Source organism: Salvia hispanica, chromosome 2, assembly GCF_023119035.1.
Source record: "Salvia hispanica cultivar TCC Black 2014 chromosome 2, UniMelb_Shisp_WGS_1.0, whole genome shotgun sequence".
NCBI lineage: Eukaryota > Viridiplantae > Streptophyta > Magnoliopsida > Lamiales > Lamiaceae > Salvia > Salvia hispanica.
Genome location: NC_062966.1, coordinates 21,920,124 through 21,947,429, shown reverse-complemented (window position 1 = coordinate 21,947,429; position 27,306 = coordinate 21,920,124). Strand labels below are relative to the sequence as shown.

At 35.7% G+C, this 27,306-nt stretch overlaps 3 protein-coding genes across 5 annotated transcripts; 2 read left to right on the top strand and 1 right to left on the bottom strand.

Annotated features, from left to right (window-relative positions):
- Nucleotides 1-11: 11 nt before the first annotated feature.
- On the bottom strand, nucleotides 12-4,242 carry LOC125204571 (centromere protein C-like). 2 transcript variants are annotated; one of them, XM_048103257.1, is made up of 12 exons: nucleotides 3,965-4,240; nucleotides 3,355-3,563; nucleotides 3,162-3,250; nucleotides 2,960-3,065; nucleotides 2,653-2,837; nucleotides 1,616-2,542; nucleotides 1,403-1,485; nucleotides 1,127-1,214; nucleotides 959-1,038; nucleotides 674-761; nucleotides 481-588; nucleotides 12-218 (listed from the first exon to the last, which is right to left on the bottom strand). In XM_048103257.1, exons 1-12 carry the CDS (start codon nucleotides 4,118-4,120, stop codon nucleotides 91-93), a joined length of 2,247 nt encoding a protein of 748 aa, XP_047959214.1. In that variant the 5' UTR covers nucleotides 4,121-4,240; the 3' UTR covers nucleotides 12-90. The 2 variants fall into 2 exon arrangements, with proteins under 2 accessions (XP_047959214.1, XP_047959215.1); XM_048103258.1 differs by lacking the exons at nucleotides 674-761; nucleotides 959-1,038 and having other exon boundaries at nucleotides 3,965-4,242.
- Nucleotides 4,243-4,965: 723 nt separating this feature from the next.
- Nucleotides 4,966-8,605, top strand: LOC125204169 (DNA-repair protein XRCC1). Of its 2 annotated transcripts, none has more exons than XM_048102741.1 (8): nucleotides 4,966-5,102; nucleotides 5,366-5,607; nucleotides 5,708-5,896; nucleotides 6,251-6,362; nucleotides 6,666-6,748; nucleotides 7,064-7,156; nucleotides 7,539-7,625; nucleotides 8,211-8,605. In XM_048102741.1, exons 2-8 carry the CDS (start codon nucleotides 5,428-5,430, stop codon nucleotides 8,532-8,534), a joined length of 1,068 nt encoding a protein of 355 aa, XP_047958698.1. In that variant the 5' UTR covers nucleotides 4,966-5,102; nucleotides 5,366-5,427; the 3' UTR covers nucleotides 8,535-8,605. The 2 variants fall into 2 exon arrangements, with proteins under 2 accessions (XP_047958698.1, XP_047958699.1); XM_048102742.1 differs by having other exon boundaries at nucleotides 5,002-5,102; nucleotides 5,420-5,607.
- Nucleotides 8,606-9,051: 446 nt separating this feature from the next.
- Nucleotides 9,052-18,426, top strand: LOC125204168 (N-terminal acetyltransferase A complex auxiliary subunit NAA15). Its single transcript, XM_048102740.1, has 26 exons — nucleotides 9,052-9,254; nucleotides 10,015-10,093; nucleotides 10,508-10,590; nucleotides 10,696-10,845; nucleotides 11,073-11,188; nucleotides 11,270-11,375; nucleotides 11,562-11,633; nucleotides 11,714-11,829; nucleotides 12,441-12,573; nucleotides 12,980-13,057; nucleotides 13,145-13,198; nucleotides 13,293-13,363; nucleotides 13,903-13,957; nucleotides 14,044-14,139; nucleotides 15,093-15,221; nucleotides 15,318-15,400; nucleotides 15,492-15,722; nucleotides 15,872-16,004; nucleotides 16,089-16,193; nucleotides 16,367-16,498; nucleotides 16,788-16,844; nucleotides 16,959-17,056; nucleotides 17,223-17,281; nucleotides 17,363-17,474; nucleotides 17,558-17,658; nucleotides 17,828-18,426. Exons 1-26 carry the CDS (start codon nucleotides 9,204-9,206, stop codon nucleotides 18,001-18,003), a joined length of 2,676 nt encoding a protein of 891 aa, XP_047958697.1. The 5' UTR covers nucleotides 9,052-9,203; the 3' UTR covers nucleotides 18,004-18,426.
- The last annotated feature ends 8,880 nt before the right edge of the window (nucleotides 18,427-27,306 follow it).

Genomic DNA, 27,306 nt, shown 5'->3' with positions numbered 1-27,306 from the left:
CATAACTAGAGTCAATAAAAGATTGCTAGAGATCTCCAATCAAATCCTCTCATACAACTAAAGATGTACAGGTTCAAATGTTAGCCCCACTCAATGGCGAGCTGCCAGATCAAGAAGTTCCTTGTATTCAACCTTCTCCGATAAGATAAATGGCTTCACTTTCAGGTTCTCGTTACCCTTTCCCGGAGAGATGTATTTTAGCCCAATCAACTTCAAGCCTACAACATTAGAAATATGTTAATGAAGAAACCGTTGCCTGATGATCTAGATTTAAAGTCACAAATCAGGCATATTCACTGCTGAACATATAAAACGTTAGCTTCAGCATAAGACTAAAATTTAGTCATTCTGGATAGCAGGGAGCTATATTTAGTTATTTACATACTACTCCACAAGTTAGGTTAGTGTTTCATGGGGAAGCAGATAATTTCAGAAGCAGTTGAGGGTCCCTATGAGCATGCAAACGCAAAAAATACTCACTGTCTTCAACTCGTTCATATAAGAATCTCTCTCCTTTCCAGTATTCCAGTGGTCTCGTCCTAACTCTTTTGCTTCTTCTCACTCCAGTTTCAAATGATGTACCACCGTCTGCAATATCATCAGCATACTGAATCAGCTAAGCAAAAAATATTGCTGGTACATGTTACTCAGAGGTGATCACAAAAATAAACACCTGCAATACTTTTCCTCATGGGGTGTGCATCTCTGATATGTTTATCACCTGCTACTCTTTTTCCTCCCTTCGGCTTGGCAGCATGCACCTGAAAGAACTTTAATGTTAGCCAATAAACTGGGAAAGTCACGTTCTTATAATAAAGATGAGATCTTCACATATTACTGTCACACATGAAATTCTGATATTACACAACGGCCACGGTACTAGTCTTTTGTAGCAAACGAAGGTTATGTGAGATTCAGAAAAAAAAGAAAAAGGAATAAAACAGAAGAGGAAAACAACCTCGTGTTGTTCTGGATTAATTTGTTGTATGGTTGACGCATCACCCCTGCCTTCCTCATCATCAAATGATGTACCAGCATCTGCAATATCATCAGCACATACTGAATCAGCTAAGCAAAAAATATTGCTAGTACATGTTACATTAGAGGCGATCACAAAAATAAACACCTGCAATACTTTTCCTCATGGGGTGTGCATCTGTGATTCGTTTATCACCAGCTTTTCTTTTTCCTCTCTTTGGCTTGGCAGCATGCACCTGAAAGAACTTTGATGTTAGCCAATAAACTGGGAAAATCATGTTCCAATAATAAAGACGAGATCTTCAAATATTACTGTCTCACATCTCTGATATTATACAACAGCTGTACTAGTCTTTTTTCATAGCAAATGCAGGTTCTAAAATGCGCAGATTCAGAAAAAGAAATTAACAAAAAGGGAAACAACCTCGTGTTGTTCTGGATTAGTTTGTTGTCTGGTTGATGCATCACCCTTGCCTTCCTTATCATCTACAGAAGGGTTTGATTCATCTGCCATACGGGTATATATTTCTCAACGTTGGATTTAACATTAAAAAAAGTTGATAACAGACAATGATTCTCTTCTATCTCTGGAGCAAGTAAATATAGCTACATATCAGACATACTAAAAGGTTCTTACTGTGATTAGTATTCATAGCTTCTCCACTGCTGTTATCTGGTTCTTCATTTTGCATACTGTTGGCATCCATGCTTGTTATGCTTGCGTTCTCATCTCCAAACTGCTCAGCAAGACCATCAGCATTTTCATTTACTTGATGTTTATCCAAATTACAAAATGTTAAATTTGTGCTATTAAGCTCTTCATTTGATTCCATCTCATTAAACATGCCCAACTCCTTAGGCACATCAGCCTGTCCAACTCGCTTATCCCTGAGCTGTCCAGGAGATGCATGTTCCTTAGTACTGCCACTCTCTCTTTGCATGCTTGCATTTTCACTCAGAGAATGTTCTGGCAGACTACCAACATTTTCCAGTACTTGTTGAGAATCCATATCAGATATTGCAGATTCAGTACGACCAAACTTTACATGTGATTCCAGCTCATGACCTAAATCCTTCCGGAAATCAACCTGTCCAAGTAGCTCATCCTTGGGATTAGTGGGAGAAGAATTTGGGTGCGGACACAGATCAATTTCTTGTGGTGAAAATGGGTCTGTGAGAGGGTTGGGCTGCAAAATCTTCTTTTTTAATAAAGATATGGATCCAAACGGATTTCTAGGAGGAGTTGGTGAAGATAGATGATTAGCTGGATTATCCAATTGTTCTTGTTCCATGCGAGGTTTCTTATTCAAATTTTTGAGCACACTGTCTAGAACCACTGAACTCCTGCGAGGCTTTTGAAGACTTCCTGGTGAAGTTAAAACACTAGCCCTTCCAACATCAGTCAGTTCAGTCAAGAAGCACAGCTTCTCCATATCAAGAGTTTTGATCTTCAATCGATCCTGCAAGATATTCAAAGCTCCCTCACCTTCTAAATCATCATCATTACAGGATAACAGTTCCTCCAACATAGCATTGTTTCCACCCTCTGTTTTCTTCATGGATTCTGATAGACCAAAGTAGACATGATATTTAATGATAACGTAAAGCAGAATCAGAAATAAATACTCCTTAAGCATCTGAAATATGCTTTTGACTATAGCATGATCCACTCACCAGCCAATTCAACTTCTTCGACGTCACTAAGATTGGGATCGGGATCAGGATCAATTAACTTTTCCTGCAACACATCTTTAGGTGTACTTGGAATGTCCTGAGACACTGTCTCTTGGGAGGACATCCACATGTCATCATTTTCTGAAGGCGTTGACGAGTAGCGGTGCTTGTAATTATATGACTTCCTGTAATTTAGAGGCAGTTATCGTATATGTAATGCAGCCTAGATAAATATTTCTTTATCAGTTACAAACCAGTTTATTGCATCACAAAACAATGGATAAAACACGCAAAAATCCAAGCATACCCTAAAATTCCTGGTCGACGACGACGGCATTCGTTATTTGATGGTTTATAAAGGCCTATATTTTCCACACTAACACCTAGTTGTTTTTGCATCTCTTTTTTGGCATCTGCAACAGTAAAAAAATGAGATCAGTAAAGCAAAGAGATACAAGTAAACAAAGTATACATGAAGATAACAAATCAGATGACACCCAAAAAATTACTTTCAGTCCTCTCATAAGCATCGAAAAAGGCATCTGGATCTTGGAGTGAATCCATGTCTAAAACTGGCTCCAAATTGACTGGAGGGTGACTGTAGTGAAGGCAAAAGCACATTGTTTGTTATAATCAACTCATAAATCCTTCAGTGATGCACTAAAATTTAAATCTTAGATATTGTAAGCCCCAGAACATCACCTAATACTTGGTTTCAGAGAAAATGAAGCCTTCTTACGGGCAAGCCCAAGACCCGGCCTCCGTTCTTGTGGCTTGTCTTTAGGTTTTGCAGCATTGTCATTAGTGACACCCACACCAGCGTAACTGGAAAGATTAGATAGAAGATCTGCTCCACCATCAACAATTCTCTTCGCCTCACTCATGAGCTTTTCAGGACTCCTTAACTCTTTCTAACACGAGCCCAACAAAAAGGAATCAGTAAAAACTCGATATAAAGCTTATTGCAAATAAGTTTCCACAGTAGTTTGCTACCAATCACTAGGCTATTATTAGAAGCTGAAGTTGGTCTACGAAATTTCGAAGAAAAGGATTGTAAAACACACTTACGATGCAAAAGTGAGAAGCTGATTTTCATTCCATACAGTCAAAGTGGTGTATTTGCATACAGAAACAGAACTAACTCCACCAATTACTACAAAAGTAGAGGAAGCACAAAACTTCTAAATGCAGTACCCAAAAAAGGGCTAAGGTTCATCTAAGCATATAAACGATTTCCCCATACACAAAACAAAATGCTCACGACTGCTAGAATACATGAAATTGAAGTTGAGTAAAAGAAAGAGGTTGATACCAGAGACTTCATGAAATTGTGGATGAAACCTAGGTCCATGGAATCGGAGGGCAGCGGAGCTTCCGCAGAGGCCATAATCGTGCGCGGAAAGAGTGAGAGTCCACTGAGACCGCTCAGTGGGTCGATCGAGCCGGACGCCGCCTCCTCCTTCGGCATAAGGCCGGTTCTGTGCGTGTTATGTGTGAGAGAGAAGGTGAGTTGAGAAATCAATTCGAATTTGGGGGGAAGAAGAGCAAGAGCGGGATATACTGAAAAAGCTCTAGAAGCGCAATCACGATTTCAGGTGTCCCTAGCGCTTTTTTGTCAATTTATTCCACCCAAAAAAGTGGGCATTTTTGTACTTATAGTAACCATTTTTCCAATTTATTTCAACTTAGATACAAATGAGTTTAATACAACTTGCAAATTTTGATTGAATTGGTGCAACAATCACTAAGTACTATACTACTATCATACAATCATAAAAGACAAATGAAAAATTGACCATACTTTTCTCACCTTATACATATCTATACGAGGAATATATAATGTTCGATGAGTTTGAATTGCACTCATACTTTTCAAGTATATATAACTAAAATTAGTTCTCATACCAGCGGGTCGTAGTGCAGTTAGCAAAAAATAGTTCACATACCAACAGGTCATAGCGCAGTTGGCAGTGCGATGCAGCGCGGAGCTATGGCGACGTTGAGGTCACGATTTCAAACCCCACTAGTCGAATGTGTTTTTGGAACACCTTTTATCAAAAAAAAAAAAACAGCTTCCCTAAAAAAACATAACTAACACGGTTTCTATATTTGTTTGTAACTACATAATTCACGATCGTTTAAAATTAATAAAACGAAATGAATTTTTATTAACAAGAGTTTGGTTGGTCGAGTTTATTTAGTGTAGATAATTTAAATTTAGGCTAAATAAAGGAGAATTTATTTTGGGCCAATGTTAGTTATAGACCTGTGACCCAATTGGGATTAAGCCCATATAAAATAAATACAGTTTATTTAAAAAAAAAAAGAAATTCGCGTTGTGAGAAACACAGAGCCTTGATTCCTTCACATTTTGAGCTTGTTAATGCAAAAGGAAAAAGGGGCGGTAGAAGCTGTTTAGTTTCCGTCAATGGCGAAGTATTACTGTTGAGGTAGTAGGCACGGCACGCCTTCTGATGATTTATTTACTTGTATTATTTGCATTTTGATTATTTTAGCGTTGGTAGTCTTTATTTAATCACAAAATCCCCATGATTTTACTCATCGTGCATGCCAGTTTGATTACTGTAATTCGAGTTAGCTGCTGTTAGGATATGATCACCTGGTTTTTAATTGTGATTCCGAATTCAAGAAATTAGAAGTGATAATTCACAGTTTTTGTGATTGAAGATTATCTGAATTTTCTTATTTGTAGATTCTAAATTGAAGTGGTGCACTGATTGAATAGAGGGAGGGGTTTTTTGGGCAGACATTATAATGTCGGAATCAAACTCAAGAAAAAGGAATTTGCCGTCGTGGATGAGCTCAAGGGAAGAGGAAAATGATGAAAGTGAAAATTCGAAACAACTAACAAATCGTGGGAAGTCTAAGAAGGACCAAAGCGGTGAAACTGCCGATGCTACGGGCTCGGGTGCCTCTGATTTCTCAATGCTGATGGTATTATTGTGATCTGATTTTCAAATTGTGTGTGTTTTATTCTGGTTTTTTATATACTTAGAATTTGATTTTAGTAATTACTTCATGGTCATGTTTGTAGGAAGGGGTGACATTTGTGCTGTCCGGGTTTGTGAATCCGGAGCGTGGCGTTTTGAGATCGCAGATGCTGGAGATGGGGGCTGAGTATCAGCCTGATTGGAACTCAAACTGCACCCTTTTAGTGTGTGCATTTTCCAGCACTCCAAAGTTTAGGCAAGTTCAAGCTGATGGTGGAACTGTTATAACCAAGGTTTGACACTTTCTGTATCAAGCAATAACTGTTTGCAGTTATAGTGTGGATGCGGCTCACTATACTGGTTGATTGATTGTGAAATTAAGTTATTAACCCAGTCATGTAAGTATTTCAGCTCTTGTGAATATAGACATAGTTCCCTGATACTTATTATTGAGTAATTCTTGAGTGGTCACTTGTTGGTTTGTTTGAGAATGTTCTTGTAATTGTAGTCTGTGAATTCCTCAAATTGCTTGAAGTTATGGATATCAAGTGGTTATGTTGAATGCTGAATGCTTAGGATGATTATTCAGTCATCCTTTCTTCGTTCTTCTTCATGTTTCAATGGTGACAATTATTAATCTTGGTTAGGACTGGATATCAGAGTGTTACAGCCAAAGAAAACTTGTGGATATTGAGCCATTCCTACTGCATGCTGGCAAACCGTGGAGGAGGCAAAGAATTTCCCATGAAGCTAGAAAAGGTCTACGTAATAACAATAATATTAATAGTAGTATTTATTATGTTTACCACCCATTTGATAGTTTTCCAGTAACTGTAATGGCCACGTTGTACCCCATTTGCTATAGTATTGTCGATGTGTGTCATTTGAATAAATGGGAACTATACAGCCCATTATGTTTGTTTTAGTGGGTTGATATGGGATATTCAAATGTGCAGTTTTGTTCGCTAATTGCATCTTTATTTCTCACATGTATACTTGTAATAGGACAGATCTCAACCCTTGAGGTTTTTTACCCAACTAAATGTCATATGTTACTTTCAGATGTAGACCCATCTTCATCCTCTAAACCTTCAAATCAAAAAGAAACTGGCGGACATTCAAAGAAGGCTACTGGCACTTCTAAGGTATTTATAATGTTTCCATTTCTGTATGGGATAAAATTGCTGCTGCTCACTATCGCTCTTTGTTCTCCAATTTGGAGTAAGTACTGTTGTTCATTCTTCAGAATCCCCAATTACCTCCTATGAAAAATTATTTCTTAAACTGAGACACAAAAATTTTTGTTCCAATTCAAAAAGTCAAACAAAAGATGGGGTGGAAATATTTATCTCCCATTTGTAACAACTTCAGTTTGTATAAATTTATAAGTAGTTGATGTTTCAATGTTTCATTCACATTTCTGTCTTGTTCTTGATTTTTTGTCCTGATACATTTACCAGATGAAAGGAAGCTTTTCTCCCGCAAAAGCAAAGAAGTGGGCTGCTGAGGATCTCAAAAGAACAGTATCATGGCTGGAGAGCCAAGAAGAGAAAGTAAAATGCCATCTCTTAGTACCTCTTAATTGTATTGTATTGAGCTTTATAACTTGCTTCCAGCCTGAAGAATAATTTGTTGAAGATGAGATGATTTACGACAAATTATTGAAATAACTTCTGGATTACTTTCTTCTTAAGTTTTAACTCTTCCTGCCCTTACAGTAACTAAAAGTCGTATTGTGAAGGAATCTCAAAAATAAAATGTTGGACAAAACTATGTATCACCATATGGTTTTTGAAGCTATTTTGTTTGTTGCATATGTTATCAACACATCGTAAGGATTTATGGATCAATATATCATGCTAAAAGTTAGCTTACTTTTTGTAAATCCAACTCAAGATTTGTTTGCTTAAAATAATACGCAACTTAACTATGCAGCCAGGTCCAAGTGAGATAAAAAAGATAGCTGCCGAAGGTATTCTGACTTGTTTACAAGATGCTATAGATGCTCTCAAGCAAGGACAGGTACCGCTTTTTGGTTGGTTATTTTATTTTCTCCATTATATATATGTACCCCTTGGGCCTTGGCAGTGAACCTGTGCACTTGATTCTGGAAAAAATGGTTATTTGATCTTTTTGGCTCTTTTCATTTTTTTGAACCTCGGAATACAACTGGTTTCTGTACAGTTATTGCACATCTATATCTATCATTGCAGCAGAGAATTGCAATGGGATTTTCATAGAATTATTGACAAACAGAACAATTTTTTTAAGTGTGCTAATCTTTGAAAAGTTTCTAAAATACTGTATTGAATATCCTTGTTACATATAGTTTTTGTGTTCATTTGTCTTGCAAAGATATGCTGTGGCATGAGCATCACACAGTTCTTTGCATAATCAGTTTCTTACTTAGTTATAAACAGTTGCTCCTAGTATGTCGAAGTTATCTTTTATTTTCTTTACAGTTTTGGTCAAATCCACAAATGATGCTATGACTGCAGATATGTATTGAATCGGCTGGTGCTTAATGAAAATGATAATTTCTGTTTGTAGTTTACGTGTCTGGACTCTGATTGAAATGTTTCCGTTTGCTGGCATTTTCATCTTTAGGGCGTCCAACATATAACAGAACAATGGGGCTGCCTTCCTCGTGTAGTCGAGCAGCTGGCACAGGTTGATGCCACATGCAGCGCTCCCAGCAAGGAAGACCTTTGTAGAGAAGTCATGGCCTGCAAACAGATATACGAGCTCGAGTTTCTGAATATGGAGCACGATGATACACCAAGCGTGACAAAGCCACAGAATCACGACTGCAGGAAAGGTAGAAAGAACGATAAAGCTGGTGGAAATGACTCTTGCGACAGCGATGCAACGATCGAGATGACAGAAGATGAAATAGACCAAGCTTTTAACTCCATTGCTTCTTCTCTCTAAATAACAGTGTGTGAATTGTTAGCAAGGGTTCAGTTGAGTTATTTAAGTATGAGAAAGAAAAAATGATGACATGCTTGTGGATTTTTAATAATATGTCATTTTCTTTAAAATTCAACATTGAATGATCATATAATTTATGTAAGAAAATATATGGCCCAATATAGTGATGGTTTATTTTAATAAAAAGTTTTCAATGGCTCCAATGGAGATTGTGTAATCAAAATTGTATTTTTGTGATAATATAAGAAAAAAAATCTTTTGCCGCAAACCACCAATAACAATCAAGAAAGAGGATTTAGTTTGGGATCTGTTTCAAGTACCACGAGATTATAATAATAATAATAATAATAATAATAATAATTAAATAAAAGCCATAAATAATTAATATATTGATTTTTCTAAAAGAAAATATTAAATGGATGCAATAAAAAAGAAAAAAGGAAAATCCCGTGATGTGCAATGACGGAAAAGCCCTTGACTGCAACTATGTGTTAACTCTTTCTTCTCAGTTGTAGGGTTGCAGCAGATAAACGCCACCCTCATCTCTCTCTCTCTCTCTCTCTCTTCTCGACGCATTTATCACACTCTCTCTACCTCTCTAAACTTCGCGAAAACCCTTGAAATTAATCAATCTCGCGCTATTGGGCGGCGTTCAGTGTGCTTGCTGCAATGGGCGCTTCGCTTCCTGCAAAAGAGGCTAACCTCTTTAAGCTCATCGTCGTGAGTGCTTCTGACTCTTGAAGAGTCCTTTTTACTTTCCTTTTGCTAAATATATTCGTTGATTTCAGTAATTAGACTTGCGATATGGCGTCATGTAAAACCCTAGATTTTTTGTCGATTGCTGCAGCTGTGGCTGGGCTGGGCTGGGCTGTTTCTGATGTTGCTCTATCTTATTTCGATTAATTGTGTTGAACTTATGTGTTTCTATGAATTCTATTTTGAGCGTGCGGAATTGCATTTGTGATTTCGAGTAATTTCTTTGCCATTTAAGCATGCAGAATGACGCCTGACTGAATAAAAATAATGTGTATTGATCCCTTTTGGTATCTTATTGTATATTAGCAAGATCACAGTTTGTTAATGCTAAAAAATACCTTATTCGGGGGGACGTTTGAACAAACTATTCTTAATTTTAGTCCAATAGATACCTGGTACATGCGTCTTCGGCTCTAGGTAGTTTGCGGCAGCTACATGTACTCTGGTTGTGTTCTCAGAAACCGGTGCTGCATAATCAAATGGGGCATCGCATAATCTCTGTCAATTTTATATCACTTGTCATGTTTTTGTAGAAGCTTGACTTTTAAGTATAATTAACCTAATGTATCCACTATGATGATTTTATGAGCATTTATATTTGTCTTATGCATGTGTCATTTGATTTCATGTATGTGTGAGGCTGATTCGATAGTGATCACAATGCTTTTGTTGTTAGTAGAGTGTATTGTGATTGTTGAGAAAGCTTTGTGTTTTGTCTTTGCAGAAATCATATGAAACAAAACAATACAAAAAAGGTTTAAAGGCTGCTGATGCCATCTTGAAGAAGTTCCCTGATCATGGAGGTTTGTAAAAGTTTATCCGGTATTTGGTTTATACTTTCTATTTTAGTGTTAGCTTCTGCACTGCTTGTGGCGCTGCTGGACCTAATCCCCTAATTTTGTAGAGTGGATTTGTGCTGTGAGTCATAATCTCTGAAATTTCTGCTTCAGGACTTATGCTACGAGTACATCATCTCTATTGCTGTTTTTAACCTTTTCGCCATGGGTTGCAGTATAATTTGCTTCTTTAGCAATGTTCAAATTCTGATTGATTTTGCAAATATGATTCTGATGATATTGTACCTACTTTCTTTATTATGTGAAGAGAATTTTAATTCTCTCTTTCAATCTTATTTCTGGATATCTGTCAGGATCATGTACTGGATTTTTCTTACATTCTTCTGATTTTTTCCCTTCGATTGCTCTTATGGATGACAGAAACCTTATCAATGAAAGGGCTGACATTGAATTGCATGGACCGAAAGTCTGAGGCATATGAACTTGTCAGACTTGGATTGAAGGTTAATCCCTGAGTTTCTTACTACCTAGGCCCCTACTATTAACTCCTGCCTCACTTACTTTTTATTGTTATCTACTGTCCTAATTTTTATTTTTTATTTTTGCAGAATGACCTTAAGAGTCATGTTTGCTGGCACGTTTATGGTCTTCTATATAGGTCTGACAGAGAATACAGGGAAGCAATTAAGTGTTACCGCAATGCACTAAGAATTGATCCCGATAACATTGAAATACTCAGAGATCTTTCTCTTTTACAGGCATGTTATTTTGTACTTGCTTATTCTGACAGATATTCATATGATGTTTATGGTCTTTCATACCTTGGACCTAAGCTCAACAAGTAATAAAATATAGTTGTTGTATGCCGAATTCTGAAATTACATTGTCACCTATTAGTATCTTACTCTCTACTCCTTTGACTTAAGGATAAGCATGTCTTACTAATGATGTCCTATACTATATCCATAAAAAAACTGTTTCGCAGGCTCAAATGCGTGACTTGGAAGGTTTTGTCGAGACACGCCAACAATTACTCACCTTGAAACCAAATCATCGGATGAATTGGATTGGATTTGCTGTTTCCCAGCATCTAAACTCCAAGTATGTTCATTAAGATGCTATTATGTTGTTCTGAAGTTTACTGATTATGTCTCATTTTGCACATATTATTACTTTTATCAGTGGACCAAAGGCAGTTGATATTCTTCAAGCATATGAAGGGACTTTGGAGGATGATTACCCTCCTGACAATGAACGTATTGAGCATGGCGAAATGCTTTTGTACAAGGTAATGACTCACTAGCTTTAATTGTAGTGTGTGAGATTGTCAGGAATAACTATATTCTTGTCACATGCTGACATTATTGTACACTTCACTGACTAATTCTGATTATGGTTGTACCTCTATATGATGGCGCAATGTTTTGTCATGTCATCTATAATTAACACTTCTCTCTGTAACATTTTCTTTCAGATTTGTTTACTGGAAGAATGTGGATTGCTTGAGAGGGCTCTTGATGAGTTGCACAAGAAAGAACACAAGATAGTGAGTGTGGTTATAGGTTCCATTGTTTAATGAATAATTTTTCTTTTGGACTTTTGTAATTATGTTTTTTTGGGATGAAGGTTGATACATTATCTTACAAGGAGCAAGAGGCTTCTCTGCTTGAAAAGCTTGGCCGTTTCAGTGAAGGGGAAGAATTATACATGAAACTGCTATCCGAGAATCCTGACAATTATGGGTATCAGAATTTGGTTATTTTTTTTGTTTGAAAGTTGTGTAATTTCCATCCTGTTCCTACTTACAGCATGTGAAATGAGAAATGATCCTTTTATTTTCCAAGAAACTTGGTTTCAGAATATATGGAGTTTTGCCTTTCCACATCCTTAAGTTTCTTAGCTTGTGGTTGGTTATTTATTACCTTGGTAAGAAATAGGATTTTTTTAGTAATAAACATGTCTCTTTTTTTTGTGATCGGGGTGTGTAACATCTGTACCTCAATTTGTAATGGAAAATCCAGAGTTCAAGCTTTGATCTTGTGATTGCAAGATTCCTGTGATATATAAATCTGTATTGCAATCTAATTATGCATTCTTGATTCAAATGTTATGCAGGAGAGACATTTTGGAATTAGTGTTGTGCCCGAATCTTATAAGGAATAAATAAAATTTGATTTCAAAGAACTAAAGTAGTGATATAACAGTCCTTTTTCTACTAATTTAAAAGAATTTTGTGGTTCTTTGAAACATGTAATTTTCTTAGCCTGTCTATAGGGAAGATTCGATTGAGTGGTGTTTTAATTTGATGTATTAAGTTCTACACAACTATTAAATTGATATTTTCCAATTATAGGTATCATAAAGGCCTTCAAAGGTGTATGGGGCTGTATTCAGCAAATGGTCAATATTCTTCTGATGAAATTGCCCGGTTGGAATCCCTCTATGCATCACTCAGCAAGCAACTTACAAGGTCTTCTGCTGTCAAGGTGATGGAACTATTTTATCTCACCTCTGCTTGGAACATAAAAACTGTCTAAAGTACTTTTTTTGTCTACTGTGCTGAGTCATATTCATACCGAGCAATAAAAATAATCACTTTCCAAATGATTATTTCATTCTTTCATGCCCAGGTCTAGAAGTCACCCTATGCCAACTCATGCAATACAAGTATATTTTAAGCGATCGAGTTATGCATTATTTCACTGGATATTTCTTCATAAAATCTTGATGTTTGCATATTAGTCATGCATTCACATTATATTGTGCTCCACCAATGATTTTGTATTGTCCACAACGTGCCTTAATAATTTTTAGTCCACAATCATTGTTAATGTATCTGTGTGCAACACACCACCTGATGCTTTACTTTTGTTTCTGAACTTATTATAACAGAGAATTCCCCTTGATTTTCTGAGTGATGAAAGATTCCGTTCAGCTGCTGAAAGTTATGTCCGCCCTTTTCTGACGAAGGTACCCATTTTTAACCACATAATTAATTTCTACTTTGCTGAAATTTCAGTGCATGACCTGCTTTGAATTTTTGATACATATATCCAGGGAGTTCCTTCTCTATTTTCAGACCTTTCTCCTTTGTACGACCATCCTGGAAAGGTTAGTGTTTTTATGGTGTTATGACTGTTTTCTTAGGTTTTAGGAATGATTTGTCCTCCATAGTGCATAAAGTCACTGTACTTCTCTTGTATAGGCTGATATTTTGGAGCAGTTAATTACTGAGCTGGAGAATGCCATCAAGACAACTGGTGCATATCCTGGGAGGTCATTTAACTTACATTTATCTTATATACGTTATGTTACTTAAAGGGGATCTTTTTCTTTAAAATTGTACATATGTACACTGTACAGTTATACACACATATATCTCAATACTTTAAGTCCCTATGTGATCAGATGGGTTTTAATCCCCTACTTTCTGTGCGATCAATCTAGAGTTTAAATATCTAGATTTCTGAACATTATTTACTTTTTGCACAGCTTCTACCCACCCTAGTTGCTTTAATTGGTTATAATATAGCCTCATGACTTATACCTAAAAGAAGAAAAGCTAGTTTGAATTATGTTAACTGATTTTTGTGCCTGACATATGTTTCATATGACAGTTCTCAAAAGCTTCATCTATGTGTCATAACGATTCAACAATTTTTGCTTGTGAATGTTGACCTAGTGTATAATATAAGTTAAATCAGATGAATATAACAAGATAATTTTGATCAACACTGCATTTTACTATAAATTTTCAGCTGTTGATATTTCTATTTCTAGATGTTTTAGTAGTAATTTTATTTTGCCATCTTCAGGGTGGACAAGGAGCCTCCGTCAACACTTATGTGGATTCTGTTTTATTTGGCTCAGGTTTGCAACTAGCCTCTTTTTTTCTAGGCTCCCTGATATTTATTAGCTTGGTATTTTGGTTGTGTTAATAATTTTCCAATATACAGCATTATGATAGGCGCTGTCAGTATGATGTTGCTCTCAAGAAAATTGAAGAGGCCATTGAACACACTCCAACGGTCATTGATTTATACTCAGTTAAGGTAATACGATATACTTAAATTCTTGACCTCCTCAAACTTCTTGTTCCCTTAACGAAATACTTTCTTAAGAATTTGTTAAAGCAAATTTATGATTTGATAACCAAGTCTATATTTTTCTAGACAATCTTAAGTCTCAACTACTACTCCTTATGCTTGTTTATCTAGTGTTATCACCTCATCTTGGATCGAATAGTTAATGCTCTTCCATGAAATCATCCTTCAATCACATTATTCATAATTGATTTCAATAAGAATGCTATAGTGAGTAAAATCGTCTTTATTATTATTATTATTTATATTTTATTGGTTCTGTGATGATGAATGAAAGAGATAGTGATGGTATTCATTTTCCAATGAGTTGGTGCACCCTAGTTTTGTTGGGTTTTTTGAAATGTGTTGACCGTATCAACACACTATGAGTGGCAATGGTGTGAGTTGAGGTGGATTTTTGCTTTCCTTATCCCCACATTCTGAAGAAGCCAAAGTTTATGTCTGGTGTTGGGTTGGATTCCATACCAATATTTCCAATTTTTATTTATATTTTAATTGTATATTTTTTGGGCGAGAGACTGTTTTATTACTTTATTGCTGGGATATCTTAGCATTTATGTCTGTGGGCTGTGATGCCTTGTCCAATCAGAACACAATTAGTCCTCCTTGATATTCAATAGGTCTCCAGTAAGTTAATTAATCACCTGCTCTTGATAAGACCATTCAGCCGGATTAATGTCTGCTCTGTATATTTGCTGCATGTATGTTTACCTGCGCTCTTAGTAGTTTTGAATATGCATTATATGCTTATTTCACAAATTGGCATAATATCTGCATTTTTATATGTATAACTATTTTTTTGGTCCCATGTTGCCACTGTGATTTGTGCATCATATCTTAAGAGGGCCAGTTATCAATTATTGCAAAAGCTAAACATATTTTACTGGTAATTCACCCTTCAGAGCCGGATCTTAAAGCATGTTGGTGATCCAGTAGCAGCTGCTGCTTTGGCTGATGAAGCTAGATGCATGGATCTTGCTGATCGCTATGTGAACAGTGAATGTGTCAAACGTATGTTGCAAGCAGATCAGGTTTGGTGCTATTATATAATCCTCTCTCTGTATGTTACTAAAATCAGATTTTTTTTGTTGATGTACTTGTGCTTATGTGTTATATTACAACTCCAGGTTGCATTGGCTGAAAAGACAGCGGTATTATTCACAAAAGATGGAGAGCAGCACAATAATCTCCATGATATGCAGTGCATGTGGTGTGTATCTTGTCGAGTTATTTAATTAGTAAGCATGACCAAAGCATACCATATTTTAATGGATCAATTTTGCTATGAATATCTTATGTAGGTATGAACTACAGTCTGGAGAAAGTTATCTGCGTCAGGGGGACCTGGGGCGAGCCTTGAAGAAATTCCTGGCTGTAGAAAAGCATTATGCCGACATTACAGAAGATCAGTTTGACTTCCACTCATACTGCTTAAGAAAAATGACTCTTCGGCCTTACCTTGATATGCTGAAGTTTCAAGACCGTCTTCATTCTCATCCTTATTTTCGCAAAGCAGCTGAAGGAGTGATAAGGTATTGCCGCTTTAGAATATATAGTAGAAAATTTATCGCCGTTACTTGGGATTTGATTGGAACGGATGGTGCAAGCTTGTTTGCTAGCATGCAAAATTTGATCTTTTTTTTTCCTGGTTCTGCCTTAACTTATTTAATCTGATACACAGATGCTACTTGAAGTTGTACGATTCCCCTCCAAAGTCATCTGCAGAAGAAGACGAAGAGATGTCAAAGATGGCTCCTTCTCAGAAAAAGAAATTGAGGCAAAAGCAGAGGAAGGCTGAAGCCCGCGCTAAGAAAGTAAACAAACTTTTTCATCAAAGCTTATTGTGACAACACAATTTATTTCAGATAGCTTTACACTAAAATGGTTGCACTGTGCAGGAAGCAGAAGTGAAGGAAGAATCAAATGCTACTGCAGTTCAAAAATCTGGAAAAAAGCAAGTTAAGCCAGTAGATCCTGATCCACATGGAGAGAAGTTACTGCAGGTACTTATTACATTTCTGTTTGGGCATTTGGTTTTATTGTTTGCACTGTAAACCCTGTTGCTTGGAGGATTCTTTATGTTCTCCACCTAAGTTACTGATGCTGTCTTTCATTTACTTCCAGACAAGAGAATATTTAATATAACTACATTTGATGATTTAATTTGTACTTGAAGGTTGAAGATCCTTTGGTGGAAGCTACAAAGTACTTGAAACTTCTCCAGAAGCATTCTTCTGACTCCTTGCAAACGCACTTGTTTTCTTTTGAAGTTAACATGAGAAAGAAGAAAATCTTACTTGCATTGCAGGCAAGTTCTTATGCAACTTAATGCTTTATTAAATACAGTTTTCTTCTACTGTTGTTCTCTATCTCCAATCCTCATAAATTTTTGCTAAATTAATAGCTGGAGATAGATCCACATCTTTCCTTTGTTTTGTCAGTTGATTTTTTTGGAGGGACAACCATAAGTTGGTATTTCTTTTGGGAAATGTCAACCTCATGACGGATGATATTTTTCTCATATTCTTCTGGAACTGTTTTGTGGCGTTTTGAATTCTATTTTCTAAAGAATGACTCCCTTATTCTATTTTTTACAGGCAGTTAAGCATCTAGTGCGGTTGGATATCGATGATCCGGATGTACATCGTTGTTTGGTATGATTAATCAGTAAACCTTAATTCACCACTGTAATGCATAAGTGTAGCAACATCACTATTTCTACTTCGTACAAGTTTTTTTACTTTTGCCTTATATTTCGTGTCCTGCAGATAAAGTTCTTTCATAAAGTGTCATCCATGCCATCTCCAGTAACTGATGCAGAAAAACTTATCTGGGGTGTGCTAGAAGCTGAGCGTCCAGCATTCAGGTGCTCTTGAATATCTTTTCCCTACTGTCTCTGTTTTTCCTTCCCCCCCCCCCCCCACCTACATTCTCCAGGAAAAGGGGAGGATTCAATTTCGGTATGCTTACTTTTTTAGCCTTTATTCAATCTGGTTGGTTCTATGTGTAAATACTACCTCCTTTTTTATCAGTCAGTTGCATGAGAAATCTCTCACCGAGGCAAACTCTGTGTTCCTAGAGAAGCATAGAGGTAATACTTTTGTATGTGTATAGATATTTAATTACAAACTATTCAACTATAGTATTTATATTTGAGTCGTTTACTTTCCAGATTCCTTGAGGCACAGAGCTGCTGTAGCCGAAATGATTTTTGTTTTGGAACCACACAAGAAGCAAGAGGCTATTAACTTGATAGAAGAGTCATCAGGCGACCTATCTTCCTCGTATGATACTATTAAACTTTACCAGCTCTCCTTAATATAATAGATGTTCTTGTAACACTGAGTATAACACATATTCCTCGCAGAAATGGAGCGGTTGGGCCAAACAGAGTTTGGAGGCTAAAGGATTGCATTGCAGTCCACGAACTCCTAGGATCGATTTTGGACGACCACAATGCTGCTTCAAGTGAGTCTTTTTACTTTATCCATTTCACTTCGTCATAAAATTGAATGATTGTTAGATGGAAAGGAAATAGCTTTGCTTGGATGTACTTTTATCTAGTTTTAAACATTGCATGAATGAAAGTACGATATTGCCAAGTAACACATCATCTGAAATCAAAATCTCTTTCCAGGATGGAAAGCTCGTTGTGCTGAGTACTTCCCCCACTCAACGTACTTTGAGGGTCGTTGCAGCTCCGCTGTCTCAAACTCCTCGTACCACCAAAGTCACAAGCCATCTGAAAATGGAAATCCAACCGTGTCTTCCAATGGGAAGTTGGATTCACTCAAGGATCTTGCCATCCAATAGTTTGCACACCAGCCAACATTTCTCAGAGATTTCCGCTTTCAGAGATGATTGAGGTAGGGAATCAATGTTGAAGGGTGATCGGTTACGTCTTATATCTGAGATTGATTTTTCTTTTCGACTGAGGCCGACGCCCACTTTACTGGTATGGCGTAATATTTCAAATGTGTATACTCTTCACCATCTTCGTTTTGACAGTTAGATTTTGTATTTCTCTTGCTTTCTGCTGGAGAAGAGGTTCCTTGGGTTATGAGTTTAGAGAGAAAAAACAAGCAGGATTTTCAAGAAGTGGTGTTACAGTCTCTCAGCATAGATCATAAACACACCAATAGTTGGCTAAGTTAAGAGCATGTTGTATTTTCTTATTTTATTGACACATCAATTGTGATGTATAATTGCTATTTTTATGTTAAAATTTTGTCTGAATATCGTCTCGAAATAAATTTGGAGTAATGGTTAAACTTTTGGCTTCGCTGCAAAATTTATTCTAGTAATTTACATAAATTTTATTCACACTTTTTGGAGGGTGAAACTGTCTTTCATCTTTTGGAAAAGAAAACCTGCGTTTGTAGGTATATAGCATTATAAAATAAATTTCAAATTTCAAAAATTGAAAAACTCGGGAATGTTTTTATATTATTGTAGAAATACTTAAAATTGTTACAAGATTCAAACAAAATTGTACTATACAAATTTCAAAAATTGAAAAACTCGGGAATGTTTTTATATTATTGTAGAAATACTTAAAATTGTTACAAGATTCAAACAAAATTGTACTATACAAATTTCAAAAATTGAAAAACTCGGGAATGTTTTTATATTATTGTAGAAATACTTAAAATTGTTACAAGATTCAAACAAAATTGTACTATACATATTAACACAATAAAAACTTCATATTTCTTTAGTTTTAATAAACCAATTTAAACCGAAAATCCATTTTGGAGGATAAGAGAAATCTGTTCCAATCCTAACGAAATTTAATAATTCGATTTCATTGGATTCGGTAATTCTAACTAAGGGTTCTCTGATGACCCCTAGCTAGTTGTGTTAGATGTGAAATTTTATAGGAATCTTCAATATATGACATTATAATGGGCCAATAAATCAATTAAGGCAAGTTTCTTATCTTATTTGGATGTGTCGGTGATTCGTCATAAATGTGGAATATTTTCACCAATGGACTAATTTGTTACACATAAACCAACTTTCTTCCACAGCTTAAATATCTATGTCCATATCAATCTCCTAAAACGGAATTAAATTTCAATCCCAATTTGTTGTATTTTGTATACGAGGAACATGGGATTGGCCCCATGAGTTTGGTCATTCACACATTTGTAAGTGAACATGATTTGCTTACCTATCTAGTGTTGACATATATGCAAATACAAAACAACCTATAGATCCGAACATGACTGATATCTAGCCATAATTCGGATAAAGATTGAGTGAAATTAAGTGGATGTTCAAATCGACTGACGTTGACGAACCAACGATAAAGTTTTGGTTAGGAGTGATGCCATTCAAACTCAGATCGAGCTAGCTGGTTAATGTATATGATCATAAAAGACGGTCTCATTAAAAAAATACATGCATGTAAATTAGAGTATACGTTTCCAACACTTCTTGATTATTTCACGATAATTTTGTCCGTAAATGGTTCTCCGGAATCTATTAAGCATTTCTGGGTATGTAAATAGTAGTAATAATTAGATCATTTGTTGGGGCATATCTAATTGCTGTCTAAGTTAATCTGATAAAATAAACACTGACTAAAATAGTAACCCTAATAATTAGGTGCCTCAGACAACTCCCCCTACTCCACATTCGTTATTTATTAACCTGTCTTAACATAAGGAAACATGTGTAGGGTTGGGAGGGGACATTTCTTCTACTTAATTCTTTAATAAATATATTATGTATCTAGCTAAGTTTATTTTTTTACTATTATTTTTTCTTAAAAGTTCTTCAATATTTGCGTGTGGGTCATCATGTTGGATTATGAAGCAAATGCTCCATCCGTCTCAAGATAAATGAGTCATTTCCTTTTTTGGTATTTTCTCTCTTATTTTTCTCTCTACTTTATTAACCCTCTTACTCTATTCACTTTCCACTTTACTGAAAAGTTTATGCTCACTTACCTTGGAATGGAGGGAGTATAATTTTATGTGGTACGATCCTCGTCGAACAAGTTGAAGGAGCCGATAAACCTGTTGTTAAAACTATTAAATTTTGTCTCACATTAACTTGGTGATGATCCTATCTCATCTATATAAAGTTTTTAAGAGGCGAATAACTCATTTTTAGTACCTGTTCAAGAACGTTGTATAAATGAGAACTTATTGATAAAAAATATTACTAGTATATATTTGCATGAAGTAAGTGAATATTGACCTATTAATTGAGGGAAACGTTTCATCGAATAGGATGTGTTAGATATATAACACATGATAATAATACAATATTTATGCAATATTTTATATATATGTTAATTTGTTGGAACTTGTTTCCAAAATCTTCATAGTTTTCTATTAACATAAGATTTTGGTGAAAATGTACAAGATTTTGCTATAAACAGTATCATAACTAAGTGATCGACAATCAAGGCTGATATAGAGAGAGGAGAGATAATAATTTAATACTACTAGTCAGAGATTATTACTGGAATATTATACTACACATGCCAATGATTTATCGAAAAATGTTAATTAGCTAATTTTGAATTTTAATTCTTGTAATACATGTGCTAATGATTAATCAAATGTGGTGTTTATGAATGTTTTGTGGTCTCGTGATAATAAGTAATTAAATAAAATTTTGAGGATATAATTAATTGTGGTTGCGATTATAGTTATCAACCGTGATAATTGAGATTCTTCTCTTATATTCTACTCCTTCCATTCACCGAGAAATGATCTTAAGCTACAACAAAAAGCAGATAATGACACTTTTAATGCAATTAAGGGATGATAATTTGTGTGTTTAATTATACCACCAACGGCTTCATAGATCGTTCTTTTTTTTATACGAGAGAAAAGGCTCAAACCGCTTAGAGATCGGTGAACAAAGGAACCAAAGTTCAGTATCAACAAACTAGCCCAAGAAAACAAGCAACAAAAAAATCTCAAACCAGGAAAAGCAAGTAAGCAAAGGAAATGCACCCCCGAAGCAGAACAAAGAAAACAAAAACTAAATAAACATCAACCAACTAACTAGGAGGCAGGACGAGCTATATTGCACCTTTATGTTTATCAGAGTTGCTTCTGTGATTATACTCCGTCCATCTTCTAGCTTTAAGTAAGTCCTCATATTTGGCTCGGTGAGAAAGGAAATTCCGGGCACCATCCTTTAGTCCATGCTCCAAGCCTCCAAATAATGAGTCTCTTCCCAGTTCATAAATCATCCTTATTATTGATGTCTCAACTAAAATTAGGAGACACAAATAGAAGAATTCTAAAAAAATAAAAAAATTAATATAATTTGATATTAACTTAGGGACGCTTTTTTTTGTCATCCTAAATTGTGGTTATTCTTTTTAATTTCCAAACGCTAGTAATTACATGGTGTTTATAAAAGGTAAGTCTTTTGTAATGTTATTTTTTGGTGATTCAGCTTTCAGAAATATTACTAAAATATGAATGAAATGCATGCTGATTTATTTTTCATTTTTCAATGTTTCAATGTTGATTTATTTTGTAAATTACGTAAGAATATATTTTTCACTTGATTCTAAATCAAGACTCTGTTTTTATGTCCAGAAATATTTGCACATAATTTACAAAACGAACCACAATATCAGGGTCGAATTGGATCATTCCACGTCACAATTTTCATCCCAAAAATACAAGAAGCATAGTGACACTTGTAGCGTGTGGGGAAATATAAATGTAGGAAAATTAGATAACATAAAATGGGATTGTTGACGAAAAGTTGAGTGCATATGGGATCAAGTGAAGTTGTTTGACAATCCAACTCCCAACTCCAAGTTGATGTCTGAGTGATTAACCTCAAAACTCACCTATCTACATTGGCCCACTCCACTCTTTGTTCCTCCTTCTTCAGACAAACTCCATTTTATATATTTACTCATTTTGATTTTTCTCTACTACTGTATCCAGCCTTCCACCAGCTCCACACGCGTATATATTGTTAGGGAGATTCAATATACAGAACAGAAAAACGGATAATTTATATGAAAGTCGTGATAAATCACCTTCAGATCAAATCAATTTCGATGGTTCAATCAAACTATTTGATCGGATAAAATTCAGAGAATACAGAAATATCATATGTATATTTGAAAGTAAATCGAACCAAAGAACTGATCAGTTCTTAATAAAGATGAAGAGTTGCAACTGTTAATTTCGAAAAGTTGCATCTGTTAAATTCTTAACCGAATTTAACTGATTTTTAAAGTTTTCGAAATTGCAAATTAGTCCTTTGATTTTAAGAAATTACATTTTCGGTGAATTTCTTATAAAGCAATTTCGTTGGAAATAAAAAATTTCCAATCAGCTCGACCCCAGCCAGGGGCTGCCGCCCCTTGGACCCCGCTACCCGGGGGCGCTGCCCCCGGACCCCCGTTCATCTGTTAAGGGGCTTCGCCCCTAACATCATAATGAATTCAAATAAGCGTGCACTCCGCACTTCCAAACTTAAATGATGTATCATTATAATAATACTGATCTATTAAGTTAATCCAATTACACTAAAAAAATCCAACAATCCTCCCATATTTTAGTGCAATCCTTGATTAACTAAAACAAGTCATCTCAAACATTCAAACTTTTGCATAAAAGAAATATCGTAACGATTGAATTCCATCTTAGTACATTACACATTCCGAATATTCGAATACCCCGGGTGTCTCTAAGGATTGAACCCTGGGAACTCAAATTGAATACACGAAGATAATATACACAAAAGTTTACATACAAATATGTTATATCTTGACACTATATTTTACTAGCCTATGTCCTTATCCTTCATAAACATGTCGAAACCAAGTCCCAGCTTCTTGAAGCGGCTAAACTTCATGCTTATATAGGTAGCTCCTTTATTCTTGCACCTACATTTGAAATTTTTCAAAAGAACTATTAAGAATATATACATTCAACCTCCTTAACTTGTAGGTCCGAACACATACCTTGGGACGATTTTCAAATGTGTTCCAATCTTCAAATATTAAGTCTTCCACATTGAATTCTGCATCTAGTATCATACTAAATGGGAATTGGGTATCTTAATATCAAAGATTTGTAGTGGACTTTAATCCCATCCCTATAGTCGATTTGTGCACAAGATCTCTACTTAACCCTTTGGTTAAATGATCGGCTAAGTTATCACGAGTTCTCACAAACTCCACAGATATCACACCATCCATAATAAGTTCACGAATCATGCTATGTCTAACACCTAAGTGTCTTGACTTTCCATTATATACTTGACTATATGCCTTAGCCAAGGTAGCTGCACTATCACATCTGATAGATATAGGTGATATCGGTTTAGGCCACAATGGAATTTCATATATTAGATTTCTTAGCCATTCAGCCTCTTTACCAGCTGCTGCTAATGCCACAAACTCCGATTCCATTGTTGAATTCGTTATACAAGTTTGTTTCTTTGATGCCCAACATATAGCACCACCTCCAAGACGGAATACCCAACCACTTGTGGAAGAATGATCTTCTATATTGGTGATCAAACTTGCATCCGAATAACCTTCAAGAACAGAAGGAAATCCAGAATAAGTCAACCTATAATCCATGGTTCCTTTTAAGTACTTAAATACTCGATTCATTGCTTGCCAATGGAATAAACTTGGATTATGAGTATATCGACTCAATTTTCCAACTGCAAAGGCTATATCGGGTCTAGTACTAATCATAGCATACATTAGTGATCCAATAGCCTTTGAATATTCAAGCTGATTCACAGCAACTCCTTTATTAGGCACGAGTTTTGCACTAGGATCAAAAGGAGTCTTAACCGAAGAACAATCTTTGAAGTTAAACTTTTCCAACACCTTCTCAATATAATGTGATTGAGAAATGGAAATTCCTTGTTCTCCATGTGTGATCATAATTCCAAGAATCACATCAGCCTTCCCCATGTCTTTCATCTCGAACTTAGATGACAAAAATTCCTTTGTTTTATCAACTTGATCTTGGTCAGTACCAAAGATCAACATGTCATCTACATATAGGCAAATGATAACTCCTTTACCGGTAGCATCAGATTTACTATATACACACTTGTCTGCTTGGTTTAATACAAAACCATTCGACAACACCACGTCATCAAACTTTTGATGCCATTGCTTGGGGGCTTGCTTTAGTCCATAAAGAGATTTTACCAACTTACAAACCTTATGTCCATTACCAGGCATGACAAAGCCTTCTGGTTATTTGATATAAATCTCTTCATTTAATTCATCATTCAAGAATGCAGTCTTAACATCCATTTGGTGAATTACAAGATTATGTATAGCAGCTAGTGCTAACAATAATCTAATTGTGGAAATCCTAGCAACAGGAGCATAGGCATCAAAGTAGTCAATGTCTTCCTTTTGTCTAAAGCCTTGGATAACCAATCTGGCTTTATATTTGTCTATGCTTCCATCCACCTTCATCTTCGTTTTGAAGATCCATTTACTATTCAAGGCTATACAGTCAGGTGGTAAATCAGTCAGTTTCCAAGTACCATTTTGGATTATTGGATCCATCTCCTCTTGGATTGCCTCTTTCCAAAAAGCAGAATCCCTTGAAGCCATAGCTTCTTTGTAGGTCCTTGGATCATCACCAATAGTAAAGCAATATTGATATTGAAAATTAATTTCATTTCTTGATCCTTCAAGTAAGTACAATTGGAAATCATTTCCAAAAGACTTAGCTTTTCTTGCTCTACCACTTCTCCTAACATCAGGAGGTGTATGCATCACTTTTTCAGTTACATCAGAGTTACTAGACCCTGCAATCATGCCTCCAGGTTTAGGTATAGACATGAATCTATCCTCATTGCCAAAATCAGCATCCCTTGACTCAATAATAGAGTGCACAGATACATAGTCATTGGGTTCTATGACATATAACCTATAACAAACAGAATTTTCTGAATATCCAAGAAAGACACAATCTATACCTCTTTGACCTATGGTTTCCATTTTAGGGTCAGTTAGTCTTACCACCCCAAACTCTGAGATAACTCAATTTTGGTGGTTTCTTATGCCAAAGTTCATAAGGGGTTATCTTGTTCCCTTTATTAGGAACTCTATTCAACAAATAACAGGCTGTTAACATAGCCTCATCCCAAAATCCTTCGCGTAGGCCAGAATAACACAACATTGAATTAATCATTTCTTTCAACGTTCTATTCTTTCTTTCAGCTACACCATTTTGTTGTGGTGTATATGGAGCAGTCGTTTGATGTACTATACCAGTAGATTCAAAATACGCTGGATCAAAATACTCACCTCCCCTATCAGTGCGAAAAGTTTTAATCTTCACACCATGATAAGCTCTACACTTTCCTTAAAGATTTTAAATTTATCAAGAGCTTCATCTTTTGAATGGCATAGATAGACATGACAAAATCTAGTAGCATCATCAATAAAAGTAACTACATACTTTTTATTACCAAGTGATGGAGTCGAATGAAAATCACACAAATCACTATGTATAAGTTCTAAAACCTTAGTAACTTTATTGACATTCTTATTGAAAGGTTGTCTAGTTATTTTAGTTAACATGCAAGTTTTACACTTTTCATTGTTCAACTCAAATGCTGGTATTAAACTCATTTTCGACATATCTTTCAATCTCTTATAATGTACATGTCCAAGTCTAGCATGCCACAATTCTGATTTACTAACATGATTACTAATGCTTGTAGAAGTCATGCAAACAGAATTATTAACAAAAGAGACATCTAGATTCAACCTAAACATGCCACATAGATAACCGAAACCAATAAAATTACCATGCCTTGACAGAATGTATTTGTCACTTTCTAACACTTGTTTATAACCACAATTATTCAATACAATGCCAGAAACTAGATTCTTACGAATACCAGGTACATATACAACGTTTTCTAATACTAAGGAATTTCCAGAAGTAAATACTAGGCTAACAGTTCCTATTCCTTTGATTGGTTCAGTTGCAACGTTGCCCATCTTCAACGAAGATCCATCTTCAATTGGTTTAAAATCCTTGAACCATTGACGATCCTTGCATACATGACATGTTGCACCCGAATCAATCCACCATGACAGATCATCCTCCTGCACATAAAATGCTTCAGAGATTATTGATGCATAATAATTCTCAACATAATGATTATTAGGTACAGAAAACGAACCTGATTGCTTTTCAGGATTATTAGATCCACTTGAACCAGCCTCGTTTTTCCCTTTTCCTCCACCCTTTCCAGACTTACAATCCTTCTTGAAGTGCCTGGATTTGCCACACTTCCAGCAAGTCAGTTTAGGCTTCTTATTTCCATCCTTACTGTTATACCCTTGAAACTTCCGTTTCCCTTGAAACTTACGTTTCTCTTTACCAACCTTTGAGGATTCACCCTCTTCCACCATGTTCACAGAAGAACCAACCATGTTTTTAGTATTACTAACAGAACTCTTTTCCATATCACATATGGACCGTTCAATTTGGAAATCACTTCCAAGTTCGACCAAGTTCAATTCCTCCTTCTTGTGTTTCAGATTATTTTTAAAATCCTTCCAAGAAGGTGGCAGTTTATCAATAATACTAGAGACAGAAATGGATTCATCCATTTTCATATCATATTGGGAAAACTGTCCCAATATCCTCAACAATTCGTTGTATTGTTCCATGACAGGCCTCGAATCAACCATTTTATAGTTAATAAAGTTACTAACAAGAAATTTCTTGCTAGATGCATCTTCTGCCATATATTTGGCTTCGAGGGAATCCCACAATTCCTTAGCAGACTCAACATTTTGATACACATCAAATAGAGAATCAGACATACCGTTTAAAATGTGACCCCGACATATGTAGTCATCGTTCTCCCACTTCATCCGCCTCCTCGTACCTGTTCCAGAGTTTCATTTTCAACTGTACTTTCGGGCATGGAAAGTACTCATAACGAACATGCTCTTGAGATTTGTCTGACACATGAAATGCATCTTCTTTTGCCAGCGTCTGAAATCTTGGCTAGCAAATTTATCCAACTTTGCGAAACCTTTCGTTCCTTCCTTCACTGTTTCCTTGTTCGACATTTTATTTGATTTGATCTTTGTTAGGGAGATTCAATATACAG

Excerpts from the sequence above, each read along its gene's own strand:
- LOC125204168 (XM_048102740.1), top strand. The coding sequence starts at position 9,204 with ATGGGCGCTTCGCTTCCTGCAAAAGAGGCTAACCTCTTTAAGCTCATC. Across the intron at positions 13,364-13,902 it reads ACTGGTGCATATCCTGGGAG|GGTGGACAAGGAGCCTCCGT; the intron begins GTCATTTAACTT and ends TGCCATCTTCAG. Across the intron at positions 16,845-16,958 it reads CGGATGTACATCGTTGTTTG|ATAAAGTTCTTTCATAAAGT; the intron begins GTATGATTAATC and ends CGTGTCCTGCAG.
- LOC125204169 (XM_048102741.1), top strand. The coding sequence starts at position 5,428 with ATGTCGGAATCAAACTCAAGAAAAAGGAATTTGCCGTCGTGGATGAGC. Across the intron at positions 5,608-5,707 it reads CTGATTTCTCAATGCTGATG|GAAGGGGTGACATTTGTGCT; the intron begins GTATTATTGTGA and ends TCATGTTTGTAG. Across the intron at positions 5,897-6,250 it reads GTGGAACTGTTATAACCAAG|GACTGGATATCAGAGTGTTA; the intron begins GTTTGACACTTT and ends AATCTTGGTTAG.
- LOC125204571 (XM_048103257.1), bottom strand. The coding sequence starts at position 4,120 with ATGCCGAAGGAGGAGGCGGCGTCCGGCTCGATCGACCCACTGAGCGGT. Across the intron at positions 3,251-3,354 it reads TCTCTGAAACCAAGTATTAG|TCACCCTCCAGTCAATTTGG; the intron begins GTGATGTTCTGG and ends CCTTCACTACAG. Across the intron at positions 589-673 it reads CATGAGGAAAAGTATTGCAG|ACGGTGGTACATCATTTGAA; the intron begins GTGTTTATTTTT and ends ATGATATTGCAG.